Genomic DNA, 18,943 nt, shown 5'->3' with positions numbered 1-18,943 from the left:
ATATTTCAAATTGCCTTTATATATGTGTAAACTTTTTAAATATATTTTATAAATAAAATATAAATACCTTTTAAAAACTTTTCAAAAACCTTGTAAACCTTATAAAGCCTTGTAAAAACCTTTTAAAATGTTTTAAAACTTTATAAATATTTGGATTGAGTCTAAAGGTAGTAGTTATTATCTAGAAGTACCTTGTGAACCATATAAAACTTTATAATATTCATATTTAAAAAGGGGTATTTTTGAAAATGTATAGATTAAATGAGTGTTTTTGAAAAATTTACACCATAAGGGGTATTTCTAAAAAAATTTCAATCTAATATTTCAAGTGATTTTAGTTTTTATGATATTTTAAATAATTTTGATTATTTTAGGAAATTTGATATGATTTATTGTAAAATTCTTTAAAATCACACCTAAAACCATGAGATTTAGATTTCTGTATTTTTAACTAAAAAATTCTCTAAGATCCTCCAAAATCCCAAAAGTTTATTAAAATTCAAACCTACAAATTGTTTTGAATAATTGTGTATTTTAAAATAAAATTTTAAATCATTAGTTTAAATAACAGTGGATTTCATAAGACTTTTTAAAATCCATCATTATAAATTTTATATAAATCCGTTAAAATATCAATTTGAATACATCTCCTTAGTATTTTTGATTTCTAATCATTTTTAAATTTGTTTCTAATTATTGGCAAAAATCGCTAATAGAATTTTTATTCTAAAAAATAGGATTGCTTGAAAGACACCAATCAACGGTTGTTCTCTCACCCATCATGATTCATGATGAATGGGCCAAAATGTTATGAGTTGTAAGGCCCATTTAAAAGTATCGTCTTTTTCCTAATTGGTCTATTCCGTACAATTTTGTTTTTGCAGTTGTAGTTATTTCTCTCTCACACCCTCCTCCTCTAGTCTCGGTCATCATCTCTCCTCTTGAAAGCACGACGGTAGATAGAGAGCAATCAAAATCAAATCAGGAAAAAGGAAGAAGGAGGGATGGATCCAGACGCAGTTGCAAAGGCTTTCGTTGAGCACTACTACTCGACCTTCGATGGGAATCGTCCAGGTTTGGTTTCTCTCTACCAAGAAGGATCCATGTTGACCTTCGAAGGCCAGAAGATCCAGGGCTCTCAGAACATCGTCGCTAAGCTCACCAGCCTCCCTTTCAATCAGTGTAAGCACAACATCACCACCGTCGATTGTCAGCCTTCTGGTCCCGCCGGCGGTATGCTCGTCTTTGTCTCCGGTAACCTTCAGCTCGCTGGCGAACAGCACGCTCTCAAGTTCAGCCAGGTTTCCCCCCCCCCCCTTCAATTTCTCTTATCACTTGGATTTTTATTGTTTCCCCCCCCCCCCCCCCATGTTTCACGATCATGTACGGTAGGGTCTTAGGGTTTAAAATTGTGCATTTCTTCTGATTGATTTTTATATATATATATATATATGCCTGTTAGTTAGGTCATTAGAAGCTTCAACGATCTGGAATTGTCTCGCAATTTTGTACCCTCTTTGATGCATTTAGTGATAGAGTTTAAGGTTAAGAGTTTTTTTTTTCTCCCAGTGTTTTGTGTACATGTAATCTTGAGTCACCTCTTTCTGGCATTTTAGATTTCTTCTTGTGGAGCCTCTCTCTCTCCTTATGTTTCGTGAATGTTGCATCGGAATACTCTATTTTTCCATGCATCTTCTAGGTTTTTCTCAACTGTGATCTTGTGTAGTTTTTGATATACTGCATTCGTTTAAAATGTCTCGATTCTATATGGTTATGTGTTGCTTCTGGTGTGTGCATCATCTGCTGTGGACTTTGTTTTTGGTTTTTGTTTTTTTTCAGTTTTGAAGGCTGTATACTAGATTTGTCCTATAGGAAGCAAAATAATATGCTTGTATCATTGCCTCTTAGTTCTTTATTTTTAGGGTACTACTTGTGTCTTTGTTATCAATTTTTTGTGTGAACATCAAACTAGTCGAATCTATGCATCGAACTAAGTGGGATGAATTCATATCAACTTGAGAGCTACATATATGCATCTCTCATATTGCGAATCACGCATTGGATTCCTTTATAAAAGTAGCATAATTCTTGTTTGGATTTTGCCTGGTTCTTGACTCGCCTGTCTTTTTCTGCACAGATGTTCCATTTGATATCGAATCAGGGAACCTACTACGTGTTCAATGATATATTCAGGTTGAACTATGCCTGAGGGATCTGGTGCAAGGAGGTATATTCACACCATGATGACAAGCCAAAAAGAAGACTGATGGAAGTTTGGGGTGTGAGTTGGTTTTAGATTTGGAACATGAAGCTTATTTTCTCGTGGTTTGCTGTCTGTTTTTTATTTTAAATCAATGGAGCTCCTTTGTTACTTTGGTTGAGATTACTCTATTTGTTTTCGGGCATTGATCCATGATTTAGTAAGTACTTTTAAGGATATGACAAATGTTTATTTTGGAATATGGTTCCCTTTTGAAACCCTTTTTCATATGATCAAACTACTATTCTTTTCTTTTCCATCACGACGACCGTGCAAAAGTAGACTACCTATATTGAAAAGTAAGAAAATAGTGAGGGTGACCCCCAGTTCCCAGATAACAACTGTATTATAGAGTCACAAACGAGATCTATTTATTATTCGTCATCGTCATCGAAACCAAATTCTCGCAACAGCTCGGGCACTTGAACATGAGGTCCACTGTCTGTTCCATTCCCATGGTTGTTTTGCTCCTTGGAAGTGGAAGCCCCCGTGAGTGGATTCTTGAGTGGACGTATCTTACTTTTGAACATCCCATTAAGCATACCCCCTATGGATCTGACTGGGTGGCTAATCCTATCTTTCAACATGAAAATCATTGAGTACTGAGAGAGCTGCCAAGTCAATGTCAGGATGATCGTAGCCGATATCAGTATATGGGTAATTTTGTTCTGCCTCTGCACCTTCTTGATGTCTTTAGCTAATTCTTCTATACTCTCTTCCAAATGTTTCTTCCCCTCGTGTTTTCCTTTGGTCGGTGAAGACTCTGGAGATTGTTCTTTTTGTTCCTCTTCTTCTTCTTTGGCTGTCCCATGAGTTTTTCCCTTCATCCTCGGTGATTCCAACTAAGTTACAAACAAAAATTAGCATCAGCCCTGAAATGAGAATAGGTCATCAACTCAACCCAAGACAGGACATGAAACAGAAACTAACACAATCATGTTGGCAAGATATACGTTGAGTGTATCGCCAGGACTCGAGTACGCAATAAATAAGAATAAGGGGAGACACACTAATAATTAAATCTTCATTTTACTGATCCAACCCCCCCCCCCCCCCCCCCCCAACAAATTGGAGTTTGTGGTGATAGGCTTACAACAAAAGACAAACAACTTGTATCTGTCTGATTCACGAGTAAGATCAGACCAATCATATTTCAATCAAATCAAAGCACTCATCACAGCAGAACAAATTACACAAGATTCGTTGGTATAACAGTATATTCTCAAATAGTCATGATCCAATCTCTATACCCAGAAAAGTTGATTGGGCACAAACATATCAGATAAATCAAGAAAGGAGAAAAACAGAGCTCCAGGGGGGGAAAGAAACGAAGAAGTACCTGAGAGATAAGCCGAGAGAGCAAAAGCTGATCGTCGTCGTCTTCGATAAATGAGTCACCAGAAGCTTCTCTCTTCCTCTTCTCATCAAGAAGCTTCTCGATGGCTTTGCTCAGATTCTCCACATCGTCACTCGACTCCATTTTACAAACCCTTCTTGTACTCTAACCTCTCCGCCGCTCTCTCGCCTATCTCTAACAAAGACGATGTTTGTTTGTTGCTTACAGTTCTCTCTATTTTATTTTTCGGTAGAGAGTCTCATTTGTTTTGGGACCCTTTTGTTTTGTATTGATGACAACGTAAATCAAGGACACGTGACATCTATTGACGGCACGGCACCTCCACTACCAAAGAAATAGAGATATATTGTGATGCGCAATAGCGTACTACATTTAAATATACTATTCAACATGTAAATAATGTACTAGTATTAGTATTAGTATTAGTTTGTAGTTCAGATTCTTTCTGTATCGGAATTCACACACACGCGCACGCACACACACAGAAATAATAAGATTTTACAATAACAGAGAGGTTAATAGAGAAAGAATGAAAGGACAACCTGCTGCTGCTACTCAACTCGTAACTTGAAACGCTTTCTGTTTCCCATAAACGTCTGCCAAAAGAGTATTACTCTTCCTGCTTTTCTTTATCGATTTGAATACTCTGCCCATAAGTAGAGAACCAAAACCAATCATCTAGCTTCAAGGGCTATAACTGGAACACCTAAAAGAGATCAAGAGAATAAGCAAAAAAAAAGAACAACAAGTAATCTATCGAGGACAGAAGCAGAAATGGATGATAGAACAAGATTTATAGGAGATCACAAACATATACAGGACTGTCTCATAAACAAGCAAAAAAAAAAAAAAAAAAGGAGTCAGTAGAAATCCTAAAATCTTTGTATGCTTTAAGAAGTAATGTTACATAAAAAGAACCCATATCCATTAAAACACACACAAATATCAGAAGCCTTTTCTCTATCTCTAAAAGTAAAATAGAAAATTCTTTTTGATAAGTAAAGTTATAAAACTTCCCCCAATATCCACATGATTTTCCCCCAACCCCCAAATACAAGATAAAGAACATATAGAAACTCTCTATTGGATATATATAAAGGTTATATAATCAAATCCCCTTCTTCTTCTTCTTCTTCTTCTTCGTTTTGTCCAGCCTTGCTCTGTTTTTCTTTTTTTTTATTGGTTTGTCACTTCACAAAAGCTTCCATTCTGCCAAATCATATTTGTCAAAAACAAACGTTATTGCAAAAGAAGATGAATCTGCTTATTAACAACACATAGGTTTAGTTTTCATAAGGAGAAACCAAGCACACGAACAAAAAGTAAGGTGAAAATGTAATGGGCACAATACAAAACAGTCAAAATCCAAAAGATGAAACAAAGAACAAGATCGTTTCAATCAAAACAGAACAATAAACATGTGTGTTCCTATATTTTATAACCTTACAGAACCCTAATTCAAACCTCCATTTCTAACCAAAACCCAGCGGAAACATTTAAAGATGATCAAGAAGCAAATATTTGGATGATATCTAAACAGATCCGACACCAATTGTTATAAATTTAAGCCTAAAAATTTGGATAATAAAATTTAATTACCAGAAATCTGCTTTCCGGAGGAGAAAGAAGGAGGCGTCAAGACGTAACAGAGAATGGACCTCCCAACCATGGAAATGGCGGAGACGATCCCAGCGACATAGAAAACCATGATAAGAGCGAGAACCCAAGGCAACAAAAGAAAGCCGATGAAGAAAGTAACAGATCCACAAAGCATAAGAGCCACAGAGATACCAAGCAGCAAAGACGCGAACCCAGACGGTGAAATATGGGCCAAGGAAGGAGACGACGACGACAACGAAGAGAAACGATGATGCGAAGAGGTATGAGGAGGACGAGGACGAATTCTAGGAGGAGGAGGATCGGAGAACTGATCGTCGGGGAAAGATATAGGCATAGGAGGTGAACGGAGAAGATTCAAAACAAGAGAAGATAGATCGTAAAAAACCCTAGATTGCTGCTGATCTCGCTCCCCCCTTCTCATCATCACAACCACAACAACAAGAACAAGAATGAAAAAAAATCCCAACTTTTTTTTTTGTTTTGTTTAATCTCCAAAAAAGATCACAGAGAAAAGAATTTGCTTGAGGAAGAAGATAACTAAAAAAAGAAGGGTGTTTTGCTAAAACCGAGGCGAGGAGATAAAAAAGAAAACAAAAACAAAACAGCCGGCAGAATTGATTGGGTGGGTAGGAGAAGAAGAAGAAGAACAAGGTGTGCTGTTAATGAAGATTGCCTTACAAAACACGATAACTAACAATCTCTCTTACACAGAGAAAAAAAGGACTGAAATTTATGCAAAAGTTCTTCCTTGAATTTTGTGAAAAATAAAATGCAAAGGCAGAAGCGTCGTGAATCGTGTTGTTGTTTGTTGTTGTTGTTGTTGTTGTTTTGGATAACGGAAAAAGCAAGGGACGAAGTTAAAAAAAAAGGAAGACGCGTTGTGAACACGCGAGGGATATGGCGAGTAATGCAAAGGTCTCAGTAATGACGCGGCGTGAGAGAGTTGGGGTCTTTTCTCTTATCTTCTTTCTTTCTTATCTGTAACTTACAAGTAATTAAATTTGTTCCAATCATACCAGAGCTGTCGTTTTCTTGTTTTGCCCCCTTTTCTTTTTTTTCTGAAATTTTTTGTTTTTTTTGGGTTTTGGTTATTTATTTGACTTTTACAAGTTTTGAATTTGATGTATCAATGAAATAATAAAAAAGACTAATGGCTTTTAGGGAAAATGAAACTGTTTTTTATCTCAGGGGTTTTCAATTCAGGCTACTTGGATTTGTGAAATGACTAATTAGAAATTAGAGTGAAGATATTATTAAGTTATATATAGATGATTAACATTTCAATAATTCATTATTATCTTCACTAATCCTTTTATTTTTTAAATTACAAAGAAAAATGAAGACATTTATTAAGTTACAAGATGAGATCAATCATTGAACAACATGCAAGTTAGACATCAAGTTATCATTCGAATTTATTGATTGTACATCAAATTATTTTTGTGGATTGGATTGGATTGGTAATAATACTAATCATATCATTTGTGTCCAGAAAGTCAAACCTAAAATTATTTTGCATAGGACCCAGTCAATATATGAGCCAGGCCTAGTCTTAGAAATTTTCTTCTGTTTTTTTTTCTAATTAGATTTTGGTATAGTGAAATTTTGAGGAGTTCATGAAGTATGAGTCTTCTTACATAGGCCATATACAAGAGTATAAAGATGGCCCAAAATGATATTAGATGGGCCTACAGTGAGTTCATCGTTATGTGATAAACAAGATATTTTAAAAAAACAACTAGCTAGGTAGTAGGTAGTGTGAGTTTTTCTTGTTTTTGGTTAATGACTTAATGGTGGTCTAATGACTAATAATATATACAAACTTACAAAGCATCGCATAACATAAAATGGGAGTTGATGATCTAAAACAATCTGCAGCAGGAGGAAGCATACTTAAAAACAAACTCAAAAAAAAAAAAAAAAAAAGAGTTATGTGTGAGAGAGTGTAGCTAGGAGTAATGGGTAAAACATATGGGTAGCAAAACTGATGACAAAATTATTGAATTATAGAAGGGCTTTATAATTAAACATTATTACACACACACATGCACACAAGACCGAAAACATGATAAGAGGTAATAAAATCAGAAGAAACATGATCATCTTCAAATGTCAAAAAAAGAAGAAGAAAGCAATTCATTATTAAGAAAGTTTCAAATAGAGTTGGTATCATAAGGTAACCAACCCAACATGTAATTATTCACACTTGGTCCTGCTCCCATTCCATCTTGCTGCCCCTGATACCTACGATCCATATTAATTAATCTTGGTTTAATTAAGATCGATGCTACCTAGCTTATATAAATAATCAAAGGAGACCAAATTAAGAATTGGTTATAAAGTTAATTAGTTACCCGATCTGAAGAATGGGTTCACATTCCAAAGGCTGGAAGAAAGCTTGAGAGTGTTGTTGTTGATGATGATGACGACCATAGGGATCAAGATGATCTTCTGGGTTAGGGTTCAGTTGGAGTGGCATCTGATAACCATCTGCTAACTGCCACATACACACAGTACTTTCTTCGTTACTTCAAACCATTATTATTAACCAAATTAATTAATGACGAGTACGTGTATAATTATATTCAATTACCCTTAGTCTTAGAGTTTTATTTGTCTCAGTCAGCATGCGTTCCTGCGATTTTTTTTTTTTTTTTTGTGGTTATATATACTAGATTTGGAATTAAAGAGGAGCTAATGTGAGTAGTTAGTATTTACCTTACTCTGAAGATCGTTGAGCTGGTCGAGCATAAACTGTGTCTGCAGAATTAATTAAACCCAATTATATTTTAACATAGCATATCTTAATTACTACTAGTGTACAGATCATATATGAGAAACTGATAAACAAGGTATAGTACCCGGAGAGCTCGGATCTGCTTCAAGGAAGAATCAAGCTGTCTCTCGAGTGACTCAAGCTCCTTTGAACTTAGAGGCCCAAGATCTTCTCCCAGTAGATTCCTATAATTTCAAGATTCAAAAACCATTCAAGTTTGACTGTACACCTAGCTAGCTAGCTAGCTAGCTTAATTAGGAGTTGATTAATTATGATTAGTTGTTACCTTTGGGTTCTTTGTAAGGCGTCATAACGCTCCTTAAGCTTGAGATACTCTTGTTGACTACTTAGCTCCTGCAGTGTATCAAAACAACATTAACCATTGGATCTCTACCGAACAATTAAGTAAGTAAGTAGAAAATGAGTGTGATTTTATAATTAAGATTAGAAGAAAGAAGAAAGAGGAAGGGGTACAACTGCTAAGGCCTCTCTTGAAGGCACATTGGGCTCTGGTGCTCCATAGTTACATTTTTGGTACCTCTCAAGAGTCCGAAGCATGCTGCTACAGACGTATAAAACAATAATTCATTTCATTAGTTAACAAATTCAAGACCCCAATAAGCTTAATTTGGCTATAAATTCAAAATCAAGTTCAAGGATGATCACAAGTACATAAATCCAATGGATAAAAAAAAATAAAAAAAAATCCAATGGATAGCTTTGAGATATGAATTTGACATTGGCATCACTTCAGACCAAAATTGGAAAGCCCTTAAGAACTTCTGACATTAAAAAAATTGAGTGATTTGATCGAATTGGACGACCACGTACAAATCAAAAGAGAAACACTATAATTAATTTAATTCATCACTAACCAGAGAAATTAACCCTAATTTTCATATCAGATCGATGGTTGTTCTCACTTAGCTTCTCAGATAAAATAATATTTAGTAGCCCCTATATATATAATTAATTTCTAAGGATAGACAAACAAATAAAGCTTAGGGGATTCTGCAATAGAAGAATTAAAACTTTGATGTAAGGAAAAAAAATAGAAAGAAAACAGAAGTGGAAATCATCAGAAAACACAAAAACATGTAAAAAAGCAATCTTTTTTTTTTTTTTTAATTTAAATGAAACAGATTTTGGGTATCCCAAAAACAAAAATTTCCTCTTTGCTTCTTTAAAAAGGATGATAGAACACGTACGACACAACACATCAGAAAGACCCATACACATACATAAACACACATTTCTTTTTTATTTGTTTATGTTGGTTATAACATATGTATGTAATACATACAAAAGTAGATAGATATATATATATCTATATACCTCGAACTACTGCAAAACTCGTACAGCTTTCCTCTATTTGAGAAGATGATGAGAGCAACCTCTGCATCACACAGAACGGAAAGCTCGTATGCTTTCTTCAAAAGACCATTCCTTCTCTTTGCAAACGTCACTTGCCTATTGATCTTGTTCTCTATCCTCTTCAATTCTACTCTCCCCCTTCCCATTCTCTCTCTCTCTCTCTCTCTCTCTCTCTCTCTCTCTCTCTTTTCTTTTCTTTCTCTCTACCCAAATATCTCTCTCTCTCTCTCTCTTTCTTTGCAAGCAATTCTATATATATATATATGAGCTTCTCTCTCTCTCTTTTTTGTTTTGTTTATATTTGTTCTCTATGTTATATTTCTTTTTAAAGTGTACATATACATTTGTACAAGTCTCACAACACTTCTCTCCAAGTACATTAACATGTCAGCTTCATGACTTGAAATATTCTCTTTCTATATACTCTCTCTCAGCCCTCAACTATATTTATATACCCTCCAATTATTGTGTACCAAAGGAACCCTCATAGGATTTATTCAAATATTGCAAATTGAAAAAAAATCGTTAATTACTCTATACATGCTTTAGTTCTTTTCAAACCTAGCAATTTGGTGGATTTTTATGTTTATACATTATTAGTAATGGAGACAATATTTTTTTTGAATTCCACTCTCGAGCTAGTGGTTTCTCATTTTCAAATCCATAGTTTAGAGAAATGTGATCCTCTGGTCCAATAGTTTAAATTAAAGAAAGTTGAATGCTTTTTTTTTTTTTTTTTTTTAACCTGGAGGATGATCATCGAATTATAAAAAACTGGAAATCCTACATAAACCCTAACATATGAAAACCATTATTATTATTATTATTATGGCTTTAATATGTTGAGAGAGACAGAGATATGTATAATTAAATCGTATGATTCATAAGAGTAGTAATGTTGAAAATGAGAGCTAAAAATGGACGGTGAAGATGCGGCTTTGGGTGATGAGTGATGGCAACCCTAAACAGAAAAGAGTAGGGCAATGAATGAGTCCGGACACGTGTCGACATCTGGATGGTAGGGTCTGATAAATCCACCTGATTTGTTTTCTAAAATTTTAAAATTGGATTTTTTGTTTTATTTATTTTGGTTGCTTTTATAAACGAGTTCAGGGAATCATGTGACCTAACCTTAACTAGGTGAAGCCTCGTACGATTTTCCCAACTTACGGAACTACCCCTTGTGATTGGTGAAAAATGTAAAGTAAAAACACCCTCTTTTGTGATTCATTCTTGTTTTTTATTCTTCTTTACTGCTAGATTCATAATATCTACATCTCTCTTACTGCTAGATCTGTTTTTTTTTCCGATCGTTTTCCAATTTGTATATGGTTCTAGATACTTTTTGTTTTCCAATTTGTATGGTCTTAACATAAATATAGTAATGTTTATAGTATATGATCCACTTTTGTAAAACAAACCATGTTGATAAAATCCAGTTTGGTATGAGAGTTTGACGCGACTACACACACAGGAAAAAAAAAATATGGAAGAAGAAAATAAACATAAATGGATAAAATAAACAGAGTTTTGAATATAAGTGATGGTTTATTTTGGTTATCTTAGGGTTCGTCCGATGTTAGAGATCATGTCTGACCAAAACTCTTAGTATATGCTTTATGGTTGCAGACGTAATTGCTTTATTTTGACCGGTAAGTAGGTGATGGACACAAAGGTGTGATTCAATTAGAAAAACTAAACATAGCATTATTATTCTGTTTGGTTATATTTAAACCATTTTAGTTTCTTTGATTTGCACACTGAATCTTTTGATTATCTCGCTTGATCGTTAAAGCACTTTAAGCAAGTTTGCATGATCAGTTCTATTTATTTGTCTTTATATGTGGACTCGTTCGAGATTATAATATTTCAATTTCCTTTAGTTTTCATTAGGTAAAAATAAAACGTATGGTTAATACTTAATGGTATAACTTACAGTCAAATATAGTTAGAAGGGTACGTATGAGAAGAAAAGGAAGGCAAGTACGAATTCACTTCTTTATCAGATCTGGTCGTATAGTTTCAATGTAAGATGATGACAATTGATAGAGTTTGATGTGCATTAAACCGAAAGAGAAACTAAAGTACATTCAACTATTTATTTATTGATTTCATACCAATGAAGTTAAAACATATATCTTCTATATTTTCCTTCTCTTTTTGTACTCTTTCCTTCGTCTTTTTATACCCCAAATTTTTCAAATCTTCCCCCATTGACAACATATGTGGTGAATTACAAGGTATGAGACCAACAGAGATATATACTATTTTTAGTTTTTAAACTTTCAATTGTCAAACATTTCAAGAAAATAAAAACATTCTTTGAATCTCTTTTAAGACATTTATCCAAAAGGAAAAAAATTACAACATATATAATAATGAAAGAATTGAAAAGAATCAAACAAAAAGAGAGATAATTTTTGTTTATACAATTTCAGTTAACCGCGCTAATTAAGGAGTAATTTCTTTAAGTAACATAGAATTCTCCTATATTGATCACATCTACTTTATGAAATGGAGTTGTTATACATTTTAATTCTTGCTGTATTTTCATGAGCGGAACACATAATTTTTTCATGCTACCATATTATCTATCTATTTTACATTATTAACAACAATAAATCATAGACATAATTATGTTTTACTAAACTTTAGTCCTCTCCATTGCTAGATACACCGAATTAACTCGAAAATTGTCACAAGTTAAAGTAAAGCATACAAAAATTTTAGTGATAAGATGAGATCTTGAAGGTATATGAATTGTTAAAGTAGCTACGGCCGAATAAATATCTCCTTCTAAAGCATAAGAAAAAAGGGTTTACAAGAAAGAAAGAAGCACTTAGAAAATACTCTTTTGGCTTTGGGATCATATGCCCTGGAGCACACACAGGTCCCACTTGAAGCTAGATCGATGAGAGATCCAACGGTCATAGAGAAGTCCCAAAATCAAAAATGCTATTACACGTAGGAAAGAAAGAAGAATCTCGATGTGAGCTAAAGAGACGACGACGACGGTGATCGATGGGGGACCATATCAACTTGCAATGTTGCACTACAAACTAGAACAAATAAATGCCACGTGAAATCCTACACGACAGCTAAGTTGCGAAGTACTGGTGATGTGGTCCATCGACGTGAGATGGGAATCCGACGGCTTTGAGCCGATGTCGTGAAGGGTCGAAGAAGGAATAAGAACCGTTGGATTAATCTGCTAAATATAGACGGACAGGGTCCATATCAAGACGTAATGGGAAGGGGACCTCGTTTCCCAAAATAGAAAGATGGTGTTATCGTCAAACAAGTCACGTCTGGGGTTTATTGAGTGGGGTTAAGTTTTTGGACCAGTCTCTCTACTTTTTTTTTCACCTTCCTCTACGATATATAGTAAGTTACTGTTGTCATAGACTCATAGTCATTATGCATTAAAAGGTTTTCACTTTTCAGCGTGCAAGAAAAATACTGGTTATTATACGTATACAAGGGACCCTTATACGTCCGTAAATCGAAACTAATAATGAAACGTTATTTACAAACGCATGTGTATTTTGTTGAACTGTTGACAAACGTTATTTACAAACGTTATCTAAACTAAAATACACACGCTAACAGATATATATATATATTGATGTAACTAAAAGCACAAAAACTTTATAACATATGTTGTCATTTATGTATGGGACTCGAGATAGTGAGAGTAAATAACTTAACTGATGGCATGACTCTTTATAAGTTTGCGCTTTTTATTAAATGGTCTTCGTTGATTCTAAAACGGACACTTTACTTCGAATAGACTGGAGAGACCTTTCAAAAAAATGAAGCAAAAGAGAGCCGACGAAACAATTTTATACCATATTGATTTTAGATGCCTAAACCAAGATAAGGATAACTCACTAGCTAGAAGAGAAGAGTCACCCGAACTAGCTTTGGAGGAGTGTCAAAGCTGGTTAATTTTGTTTGATCCACTATTTAAAAGATTTGAGTTAGTAGAGAGTGAATCTTGTGCTCCTCAATTTCACGCCAATTAAAGTTCGTATATTGATGAATGCTAAATGGGCCTTAATTAAGTAGGTTGGGGGCGAGATAACCAAGTACTATGTACAATCATCCTTTTGACAAGAACTTTTGCAGATATATATATATAGATTTATTTATATACATGTAGGCTGTTAGAAAAGAGATTTAAACAGGTTACGTATGGTATAATGGTACGTATAGTAAGAAAACGAATATGCAAATAATGGGCCGCAAACACTACTCATGAATCTTAAAAAAAATACTAGCTAGTAGTCTAGTACTGAAGCTTTAATAGAAGTGGTCTTTGTATTTTCATTTTGACATGTCGGGTCTTTAAAACCGGCCATGTCTCATAACAATGTTATAACATGGAACCATATACTTAGGAACTAGGAAGTAACTATATATAATTAATATTTTACAAATATAAAGTTTCGTGTGAAGAAACAAAAGATCTAGTCTCGGTTTGCAATATCCACAGTTAAATCTCAAATCCTCTGTAGTCTATACCTGTAAACTCACACCATATTTTGAGGATCCAATTAATACTCCACAGTCCTCAAAAACTCGAGTTTTTTTCTACCTCATTTTATTGTCTTCACGTTTAATTTTTGTCCCTACTTATCTTCTTAATTACAAAACTGTAATGTCTCTCCTAGCTAGAGTCTCCAATTACATCTCTTGATTAATTGCATAAACTTCATCTTGCACGTCTTAACTATGGGCGCTAGCTAGAGACATACACACATGCATTCGAAGAGGATTTCAATTTTATCTCTCCTTTGCTATATCTTTTGTGTTTCCATTATTTGGTAGCTTCACTTTTTTTTTGTTTCTCAAGTGTCTCGGTGAATGGATCACTCTAAATTTGGAGAACTTGGGCATTTTGATTCATCCACAACATACCAAGTGGATTTAATGCAGGCCTTTTTTTTTTTTTTTTTTTCTGTTTTTATAAAAAAATGGACCAATTAACATGATCGGATCGGGTATCATATTAAACCGAATCTGACCGGAAATGTCGGTTTGGTATGAGCAGCTCTGTTTTGTGCCTCGATCTCAAGGGAACAATATAGTCGCACGTCGTCGTCTCTATCCCTCTCTGTCTCACTTCATTGGCGTCCCAAGAGCTGCCTCTGTATCAGCCGGTACGTTCCCACAGCTCTCTTCTACCAATCCTCCTCTCTTAGATCTTCTCTCACGCGGCTTCGTTCCCCATCTTAGTTTCTTCGCAGTATAAGCTCGTATAATCTAGCCATGGCTCTTCCGCTCGGGAAGCTCACCCTCCTCATCGGTGCAGGTCTGTGCTTTTATATCAGTGACTAATTTGTTCGCTTGTCGAATTCTCTCTCTAGTTTTTTAAAATTGTTTTGATGGGTAATCGCAATTTTAGAGGATTGAAAGTTAGGGTTTTTCTTAAACCCTTTGGTTCCTGTACATAACATCAGTGTCCTTTGACTGGCTCAAAGTTTAAGGCTTTTCATCTTTCAGTGTGGTTTACATCTGTGGCGCATTGGATTCTGATTACAGCTTTGTCTGAATACATCCTTCAATTGCCTTTGCTGTTAATTTTTATTAGGGTAGGAGAGGCTTTTGTTTTAGTTTCTATGTTAATGGCACTTACAATGATTGTGAACTTGCTGAATCGATTGATTTAGTGTACGTGCTTTATGTTCATCCATGTTACTGCATTTTACAATGTTATGATTATTTTGCAAATTTTACTTTAGGTCTTGTTGGGTCAGCTTTTGCTACAGAAGGGAGCGCACTAGATGTCTCGAGTGTAGTCTCGGGTGCTTTTAAGGTATTCAAATTTTTCTATGTTGTGCTAAAGCTTGGCCACTCCCACATGTTTATGATGCGGTTTGACAAAATAAGGCAATGGTTTTGTTTCTGTTGGCAGATGGTATTTAGGCAACTGAAACAAGAAGAACCTACCAAACCAGCTACCAATCCCCACAATGATGTACTTGCGGCCCAGGTTAGTTTGACATTAATTTATTAACTAAGATAAGCTGTCGGATAGAGCGAGATAAGATATAGACGTACTGAGGACTTACGTTACTGTGATTGAGCTCTTTTTTTTTTTTTTTTTTTTTTTGTAGGTTAACAGTATTAGGCATGAAATACAGTTGTTGTCTTCAAGCAGACCTATCACCATTGTTTCAACAGGAGGATCAGGTCCTTCGGAGTTTTTAACTTTTTTATATTGGAGTTTTTTTATTCCTCTTCTGCTCCTAAAATGACGAAACTGGTTTGATATGAAACTTGGAGTTGGCTATGGCACACTTAAATTATGTAGACATTGTTTTTAAAAATCAGATTTCAGGTATTTTTTTCTCTTTTGCTACTTTTCTCACATCAAACACGACATACCTATGCTCTAATCGGTGTCTTTTTCTTCCTAGCGTTAGCGAGTCAATTCACTAGCGTAACTCCATTCGTTTTTTTACGGTTAATCTAAACTCGGAAGAAAACATCAACACTTTCCTTGAATCTGCAGGTGGTAGAAAGTATGGTTTGATCATTATCATTGGGGTGATCGGTTACGGATATGTGTGGTGGAAGGTAATGATCCTTCACCATACCTAATCTACTTAAAATTAGTTAGTTGCTCATTTTAAGTGCTGTTGACTAGTCAAGATTTTTATTTTAAAATCCATTTCATTCGGTTCTCCTTGCTAATTAGTTTGAACTGGTTTAGTTGTTAGTAGTTTCTTTCTCTTGTTTGAAAACCTACGGCTCACTTAATTAGTCTGCAACATTCTAAGGGCTGGAAACTTTCGGATTTTATGTTTGCGACAAGGCGTAGCTTATCAGATGCATGCCGTACTGTTGACAACCAGATTGATGGTTTTTACTCATCGCTAGAGGCAAGTTCTCACTTCACTTATTTCTCAAGCACTCTTATAGACTGCTCATGTACTAATTTGTCTTGTTTTTTCCATTCAACTTTTTCTTATCAGTTATGATGATCTTTTGTGAGCTAATCCATCCAAATGATCTTGTACAATAAGTATAATTCAAGTGCAGAAGATCAATATTTGTCTCATTTTGTATCTGTTTGCGTTTTATGACAGGATACAAAACAAGATTTAAGTTCAAACGTTGACAGGATCGGTTGTCATTTGGATGCAAATATGGAGGTTATTGAAGAAACAGAACGAGAGGTACGTTAGATTGAAGTTAAACAAATATTTCTGTTTCACTGCATTGTCAAGGCTTTCTGATGGTTCTCATCATTTTTTATAATGTATCAAAATGTTTAGGTGACTGAACTACGGGATGTTACAACAGTTATAAAGGATGACATTAAATCTGTTTTCGATGCTGTTGAAACTCTGGTGAGTAAATTGAGTAATCGCATATATGTTCACCCGTTTATTCTCCCTAAAACAGAAAAAGAGAAATAATCTTGTGATCTTCATGATTGTCAGGCAAACAAAGTCTATCGCATTGAGGGAAATCAGGTAATATATCACAATTGTAGTTGGAAATTATTTTGTGTTCATCTAGCATTGTGTTGATCGAATTTGAATTTCTTGGCCATCTATAAAGGATGTCACGCTTAGAGGAGTTGGGGCTCTGCATGCTCAGTGTCGGGAGAACCAAAGAATTCAAGAGTCCAATCAGGCATGACCCTTCTCCATTGTGCAGAGCATTTTAGGAAATTGCTACACTTACATGTTCATCGTATTTACACAGACTTCTTTTATGTTTAGGCTTTGCCATCAACTTCTTCATTGCCAGCCCTTGAGGGAGCTCCTATGACACCATCTTCAAGGGTAAATGGTTAAGTCTTTTTTCTAGTCTGGTGTCGTGTTGAATTTGAACTGTTCTTCACGTTATCTGGATTGTTACAAATCTTACTCTGTTCTATTGTTGATTTCTCTCGTGTTTGATGTAAGCAGACTCTGTCTTTACCTCCTGTTTCTCCCGATGAATCCCAGTCGCTGTCAACCCCTAAAGGTGCTAAACAGGTTTGTTCTATCTGAAACCAGATTTTTTGGTTAGAAACTAAATTTCGTTGTACAGAGTACTGACCTTTCATTTGGACAGTCACGGGGTCTACTTCAGCACACTCAATCTATGTCTGGTTTGAAGGTAAAGATTCTTTATCTCTTATCTGTTCCTCAAGTTCTGAGCATCAATATGCGTCAAACCTAGCCTAAAACAATCTTGTATGAATCCGGGTCTTAGGACATAAGTGAAAGCTCTAGCAGCCGCGAGACAGTTTCAAATGGAACATATTCTGGAGGAAACGGTGTATCAACAGGCTTGAGCTCAGGCGTGCTTGGTAGGTTCTCAATACCAAGAATAGTGAGGACTCGTACGGTCAACACAGTGCCTACTTAACTGAAGAGAATTTGTTAATTTAATTACTTGGATTAACAAACAAGAAGGGGACATGTTGTATCTAATAGAGTATTTGAATAGATTTTACTTTTCTGCATGCATCGGAGACAATGCCATAAATGTTAAATGGTGCATAGTTTTTGTAGGGATGCAGGTTATATTCAAATGGGTCATTTATTTATCACAATTTTGTTTCTGTTCCTTTGATTAGGTTTGGTCTGTTGAAACTTGAAAGAGGTATTAATACAATTATGATTGGAAGGCTTTTAATATAAAAGCTATAAACAGAACGAAATCTTGGCCCTCTTTTAAAAATGCAGGTGCCAGAGATGTGTAGATCTTTGAACTTCTTTTTGGACTGGTTAGTGGTGTTAGAAATCAGAGCAATGAGAGATCCCTATCTAACATGGTTCAGTCCTCATATGGCCATCTACTCTAAACATATGATAGAGTGTGAAACACAGGATACGCAAACCAGAAAAGTCGATTATGAACCTAGCGTACAGTAATATGCCATGCCATACATGTTGAATAATCAATTCAGGATGAAAGAAGAAAGAAACGATTAGCAAGCTAACAGACCTCTTGACTCGTCGTTTTGGAGTTTATAAGTGTTTCTCATCTGCACAGCATGATGCTTTACCTTGATAGATGGTTGTATTTGAGTTGGGCTGGTTGGATTGGTTAGCTGCCTTTTAAAACTCTATCTTACTGGCTTGGGGCAAGCATGAATATAGTTAATATTCTACATACCGCGTCTCGAAAATGAGAAATTAAATTCTCTGCTCGTCAAATGATGTTCCAAGGTTGAGAAAATTCAATACTCTGCATACACAAATTCACTTTTGTTTCTGTTGTGATTGTAGAAATATTAGTGTTACAGACTAAGGAAGAACATGCTAAACTTATCAAGTTTTTTCACTGGATTGAATTATTCTTTTGCAATTATTAGGAAACCAGTTCCTGGGTCTTGCTGAGATCATAATACTCTGGATCAAGATATGAGTCAACGCAACGTTGGAATTTACCATCGCCCTTTCAAGTTTGAGAATCATGCGTGTCCTGTGACTACTCTTGCTTACAGTCTTTGCTACTCGATCCAACTACTATACTTGAAACTCAGCTACTAATGAAAATATACATCTATATTACGAAATCAGCCATGTTAGTCTCTCATCTCTTACCA

At 35.1% G+C, this 18,943-nt stretch overlaps 5 protein-coding genes across 19 annotated transcripts in view; 2 read left to right on the top strand and 3 right to left on the bottom strand.

Moving 5' to 3' along the window:
• Window positions 1-809: 809 nt before the first annotated feature.
• LOC104743556 (nuclear transport factor 2A) lies at window positions 810-2,460 on the top strand. Its single transcript, XM_087508853.1, has 2 exons — window positions 810-1,301; window positions 2,138-2,460. Exons 1-2 carry the CDS (start codon window positions 1,005-1,007, stop codon window positions 2,207-2,209), a joined length of 369 nt encoding a protein of 122 aa, XP_087364979.1. The 5' UTR covers window positions 810-1,004; the 3' UTR covers window positions 2,210-2,460.
• LOC104776778 (uncharacterized) lies at window positions 2,449-4,473 on the bottom strand. Of its 2 annotated transcripts, XM_087508852.1 has the most exons (3): window positions 4,160-4,473; window positions 3,600-3,941; window positions 2,449-3,102 (listed from the first exon to the last, which is right to left on the bottom strand). In XM_087508852.1, exons 2-3 carry the CDS (start codon window positions 3,738-3,740, stop codon window positions 2,635-2,637), a joined length of 609 nt encoding a protein of 202 aa, XP_087364978.1. In that variant the 5' UTR covers window positions 3,741-3,941; window positions 4,160-4,473; the 3' UTR covers window positions 2,449-2,634. The 2 variants fall into 2 exon arrangements, with proteins under 2 accessions (XP_087364978.1, XP_010499204.1); XM_010500902.3 differs by having other exon boundaries at window positions 3,600-4,350.
• Window positions 4,474-4,487: 14 nt separating this feature from the next.
• On the bottom strand, window positions 4,488-6,213 carry LOC104776776 (uncharacterized). The gene is made up of 2 exons (XM_010500900.3): window positions 5,217-6,213; window positions 4,488-4,826 (listed from the first exon to the last, which is right to left on the bottom strand). Exons 1-2 carry the CDS (start codon window positions 5,659-5,661, stop codon window positions 4,810-4,812), a joined length of 462 nt encoding a protein of 153 aa, XP_010499202.1. The 5' UTR covers window positions 5,662-6,213; the 3' UTR covers window positions 4,488-4,809.
• A 1,009-nt stretch (window positions 6,214-7,222) lies between these two features.
• The window catches only part of LOC109124399 (developmental protein SEPALLATA 3), a 40,780-nt gene continuing 29,059 nt past the window's right edge, over window positions 7,223-18,943 (bottom strand). The window contains exons 2-9 of one of the 11 annotated variants that reach the window (XM_087508840.1): window positions 9,349-9,636; window positions 8,488-8,575; window positions 8,300-8,367; window positions 8,099-8,198; window positions 7,956-7,997; window positions 7,831-7,872; window positions 7,592-7,734; window positions 7,223-7,481 (exon numbers count right to left, since the gene is read on the bottom strand). In XM_087508840.1, coding sequence (XP_087364966.1) covers window positions 7,391-7,481; window positions 7,592-7,734; window positions 7,831-7,872; window positions 7,956-7,997; window positions 8,099-8,198; window positions 8,300-8,367; window positions 8,488-8,575; window positions 9,349-9,533 — 759 coding nt within the window. In that variant the 5' untranslated portion in view covers window positions 9,534-9,636 and the 3' untranslated portion in view covers window positions 7,223-7,390. Of the gene's footprint in view, window positions 7,482-7,591; window positions 7,735-7,830; window positions 7,873-7,955; window positions 7,998-8,098; window positions 8,199-8,299; window positions 8,368-8,487; window positions 8,576-9,348; window positions 9,959-18,943 lie in introns of those variants that run through there. The other 10 variants (XM_087508842.1, XM_087508844.1, XM_087508846.1 and 7 more) reach the window with 10 other exon arrangements.
• On the top strand, window positions 13,996-17,944 carry LOC104776774 (uncharacterized). 4 transcript variants are annotated; one of them, XM_010500892.2, is made up of 15 exons: window positions 13,996-14,549; window positions 14,626-14,701; window positions 15,132-15,205; window positions 15,305-15,382; window positions 15,507-15,582; window positions 15,905-15,969; window positions 16,173-16,274; window positions 16,482-16,571; window positions 16,671-16,745; window positions 16,839-16,871; window positions 16,960-17,034; window positions 17,124-17,186; window positions 17,313-17,381; window positions 17,461-17,505; window positions 17,602-17,944. In XM_010500892.2, the coding sequence occupies exons 2-15, from the start codon at window positions 14,659-14,661 to the stop codon at window positions 17,755-17,757; spliced, it is 1,044 nt and encodes a 347-aa protein (XP_010499194.1). In that variant the 5' UTR covers window positions 13,996-14,549; window positions 14,626-14,658; the 3' UTR covers window positions 17,758-17,944. The 4 variants fall into 4 exon arrangements, 2 of the variants coding, with proteins under 2 accessions (XP_010499194.1, XP_087364963.1); XR_015595469.1 differs by having other exon boundaries at window positions 14,415-14,549; window positions 17,124-17,193; XR_015595470.1 differs by having other exon boundaries at window positions 14,480-14,549; window positions 15,507-15,730; window positions 17,124-17,193.

This window comes from Camelina sativa, chromosome 3 (assembly GCF_030686135.1).
Source record: "Camelina sativa cultivar CO46 ecotype springtype chromosome 3, ASM3068613v1".
Taxonomy (NCBI): Eukaryota; Viridiplantae; Streptophyta; class Magnoliopsida; order Brassicales; family Brassicaceae; genus Camelina; species Camelina sativa.
The sequence above is the reverse complement of the archived record's forward strand: the minus strand, read 5'-3'. Positions and strand labels throughout refer to the sequence as shown.

Coding starts and splice junctions, on each gene's coding strand:
- LOC104743556 (XM_087508853.1), top strand. CDS start 1,005: ATGGATCCAGACGCAGTTGCAAAGGCTTTCGTTGAGCACTACTACTCG. Junction 1,302..2,137: donor ACGCTCTCAAGTTCAGCCAG/GTTTCCCCCCCC, acceptor TTTTCTGCACAG/ATGTTCCATTTGATATCGAA.
- LOC104776778 (XM_087508852.1), bottom strand. CDS start 3,740: ATGGAGTCGAGTGACGATGTGGAGAATCTGAGCAAAGCCATCGAGAAG. Junction 3,103..3,599: donor TCTCTCGGCTTATCTCTCAG/GTACTTCTTCGT, acceptor TTTGTAACTTAG/TTGGAATCACCGAGGATGAA.
- LOC104776776 (XM_010500900.3), bottom strand. CDS start 5,661: ATGATGAGAAGGGGGGAGCGAGATCAGCAGCAATCTAGGGTTTTTTAC.
- LOC104776774 (XM_010500892.2), top strand. CDS start 14,659: ATGGCTCTTCCGCTCGGGAAGCTCACCCTCCTCATCGGTGCAG. Junction 16,872..16,959: donor ATCGCATTGAGGGAAATCAG/GTAATATATCAC, acceptor CCATCTATAAAG/GATGTCACGCTTAGAGGAGT. Junction 17,506..17,601: donor AATCTATGTCTGGTTTGAAG/GTAAAGATTCTT, acceptor TCCGGGTCTTAG/GACATAAGTGAAAGCTCTAG.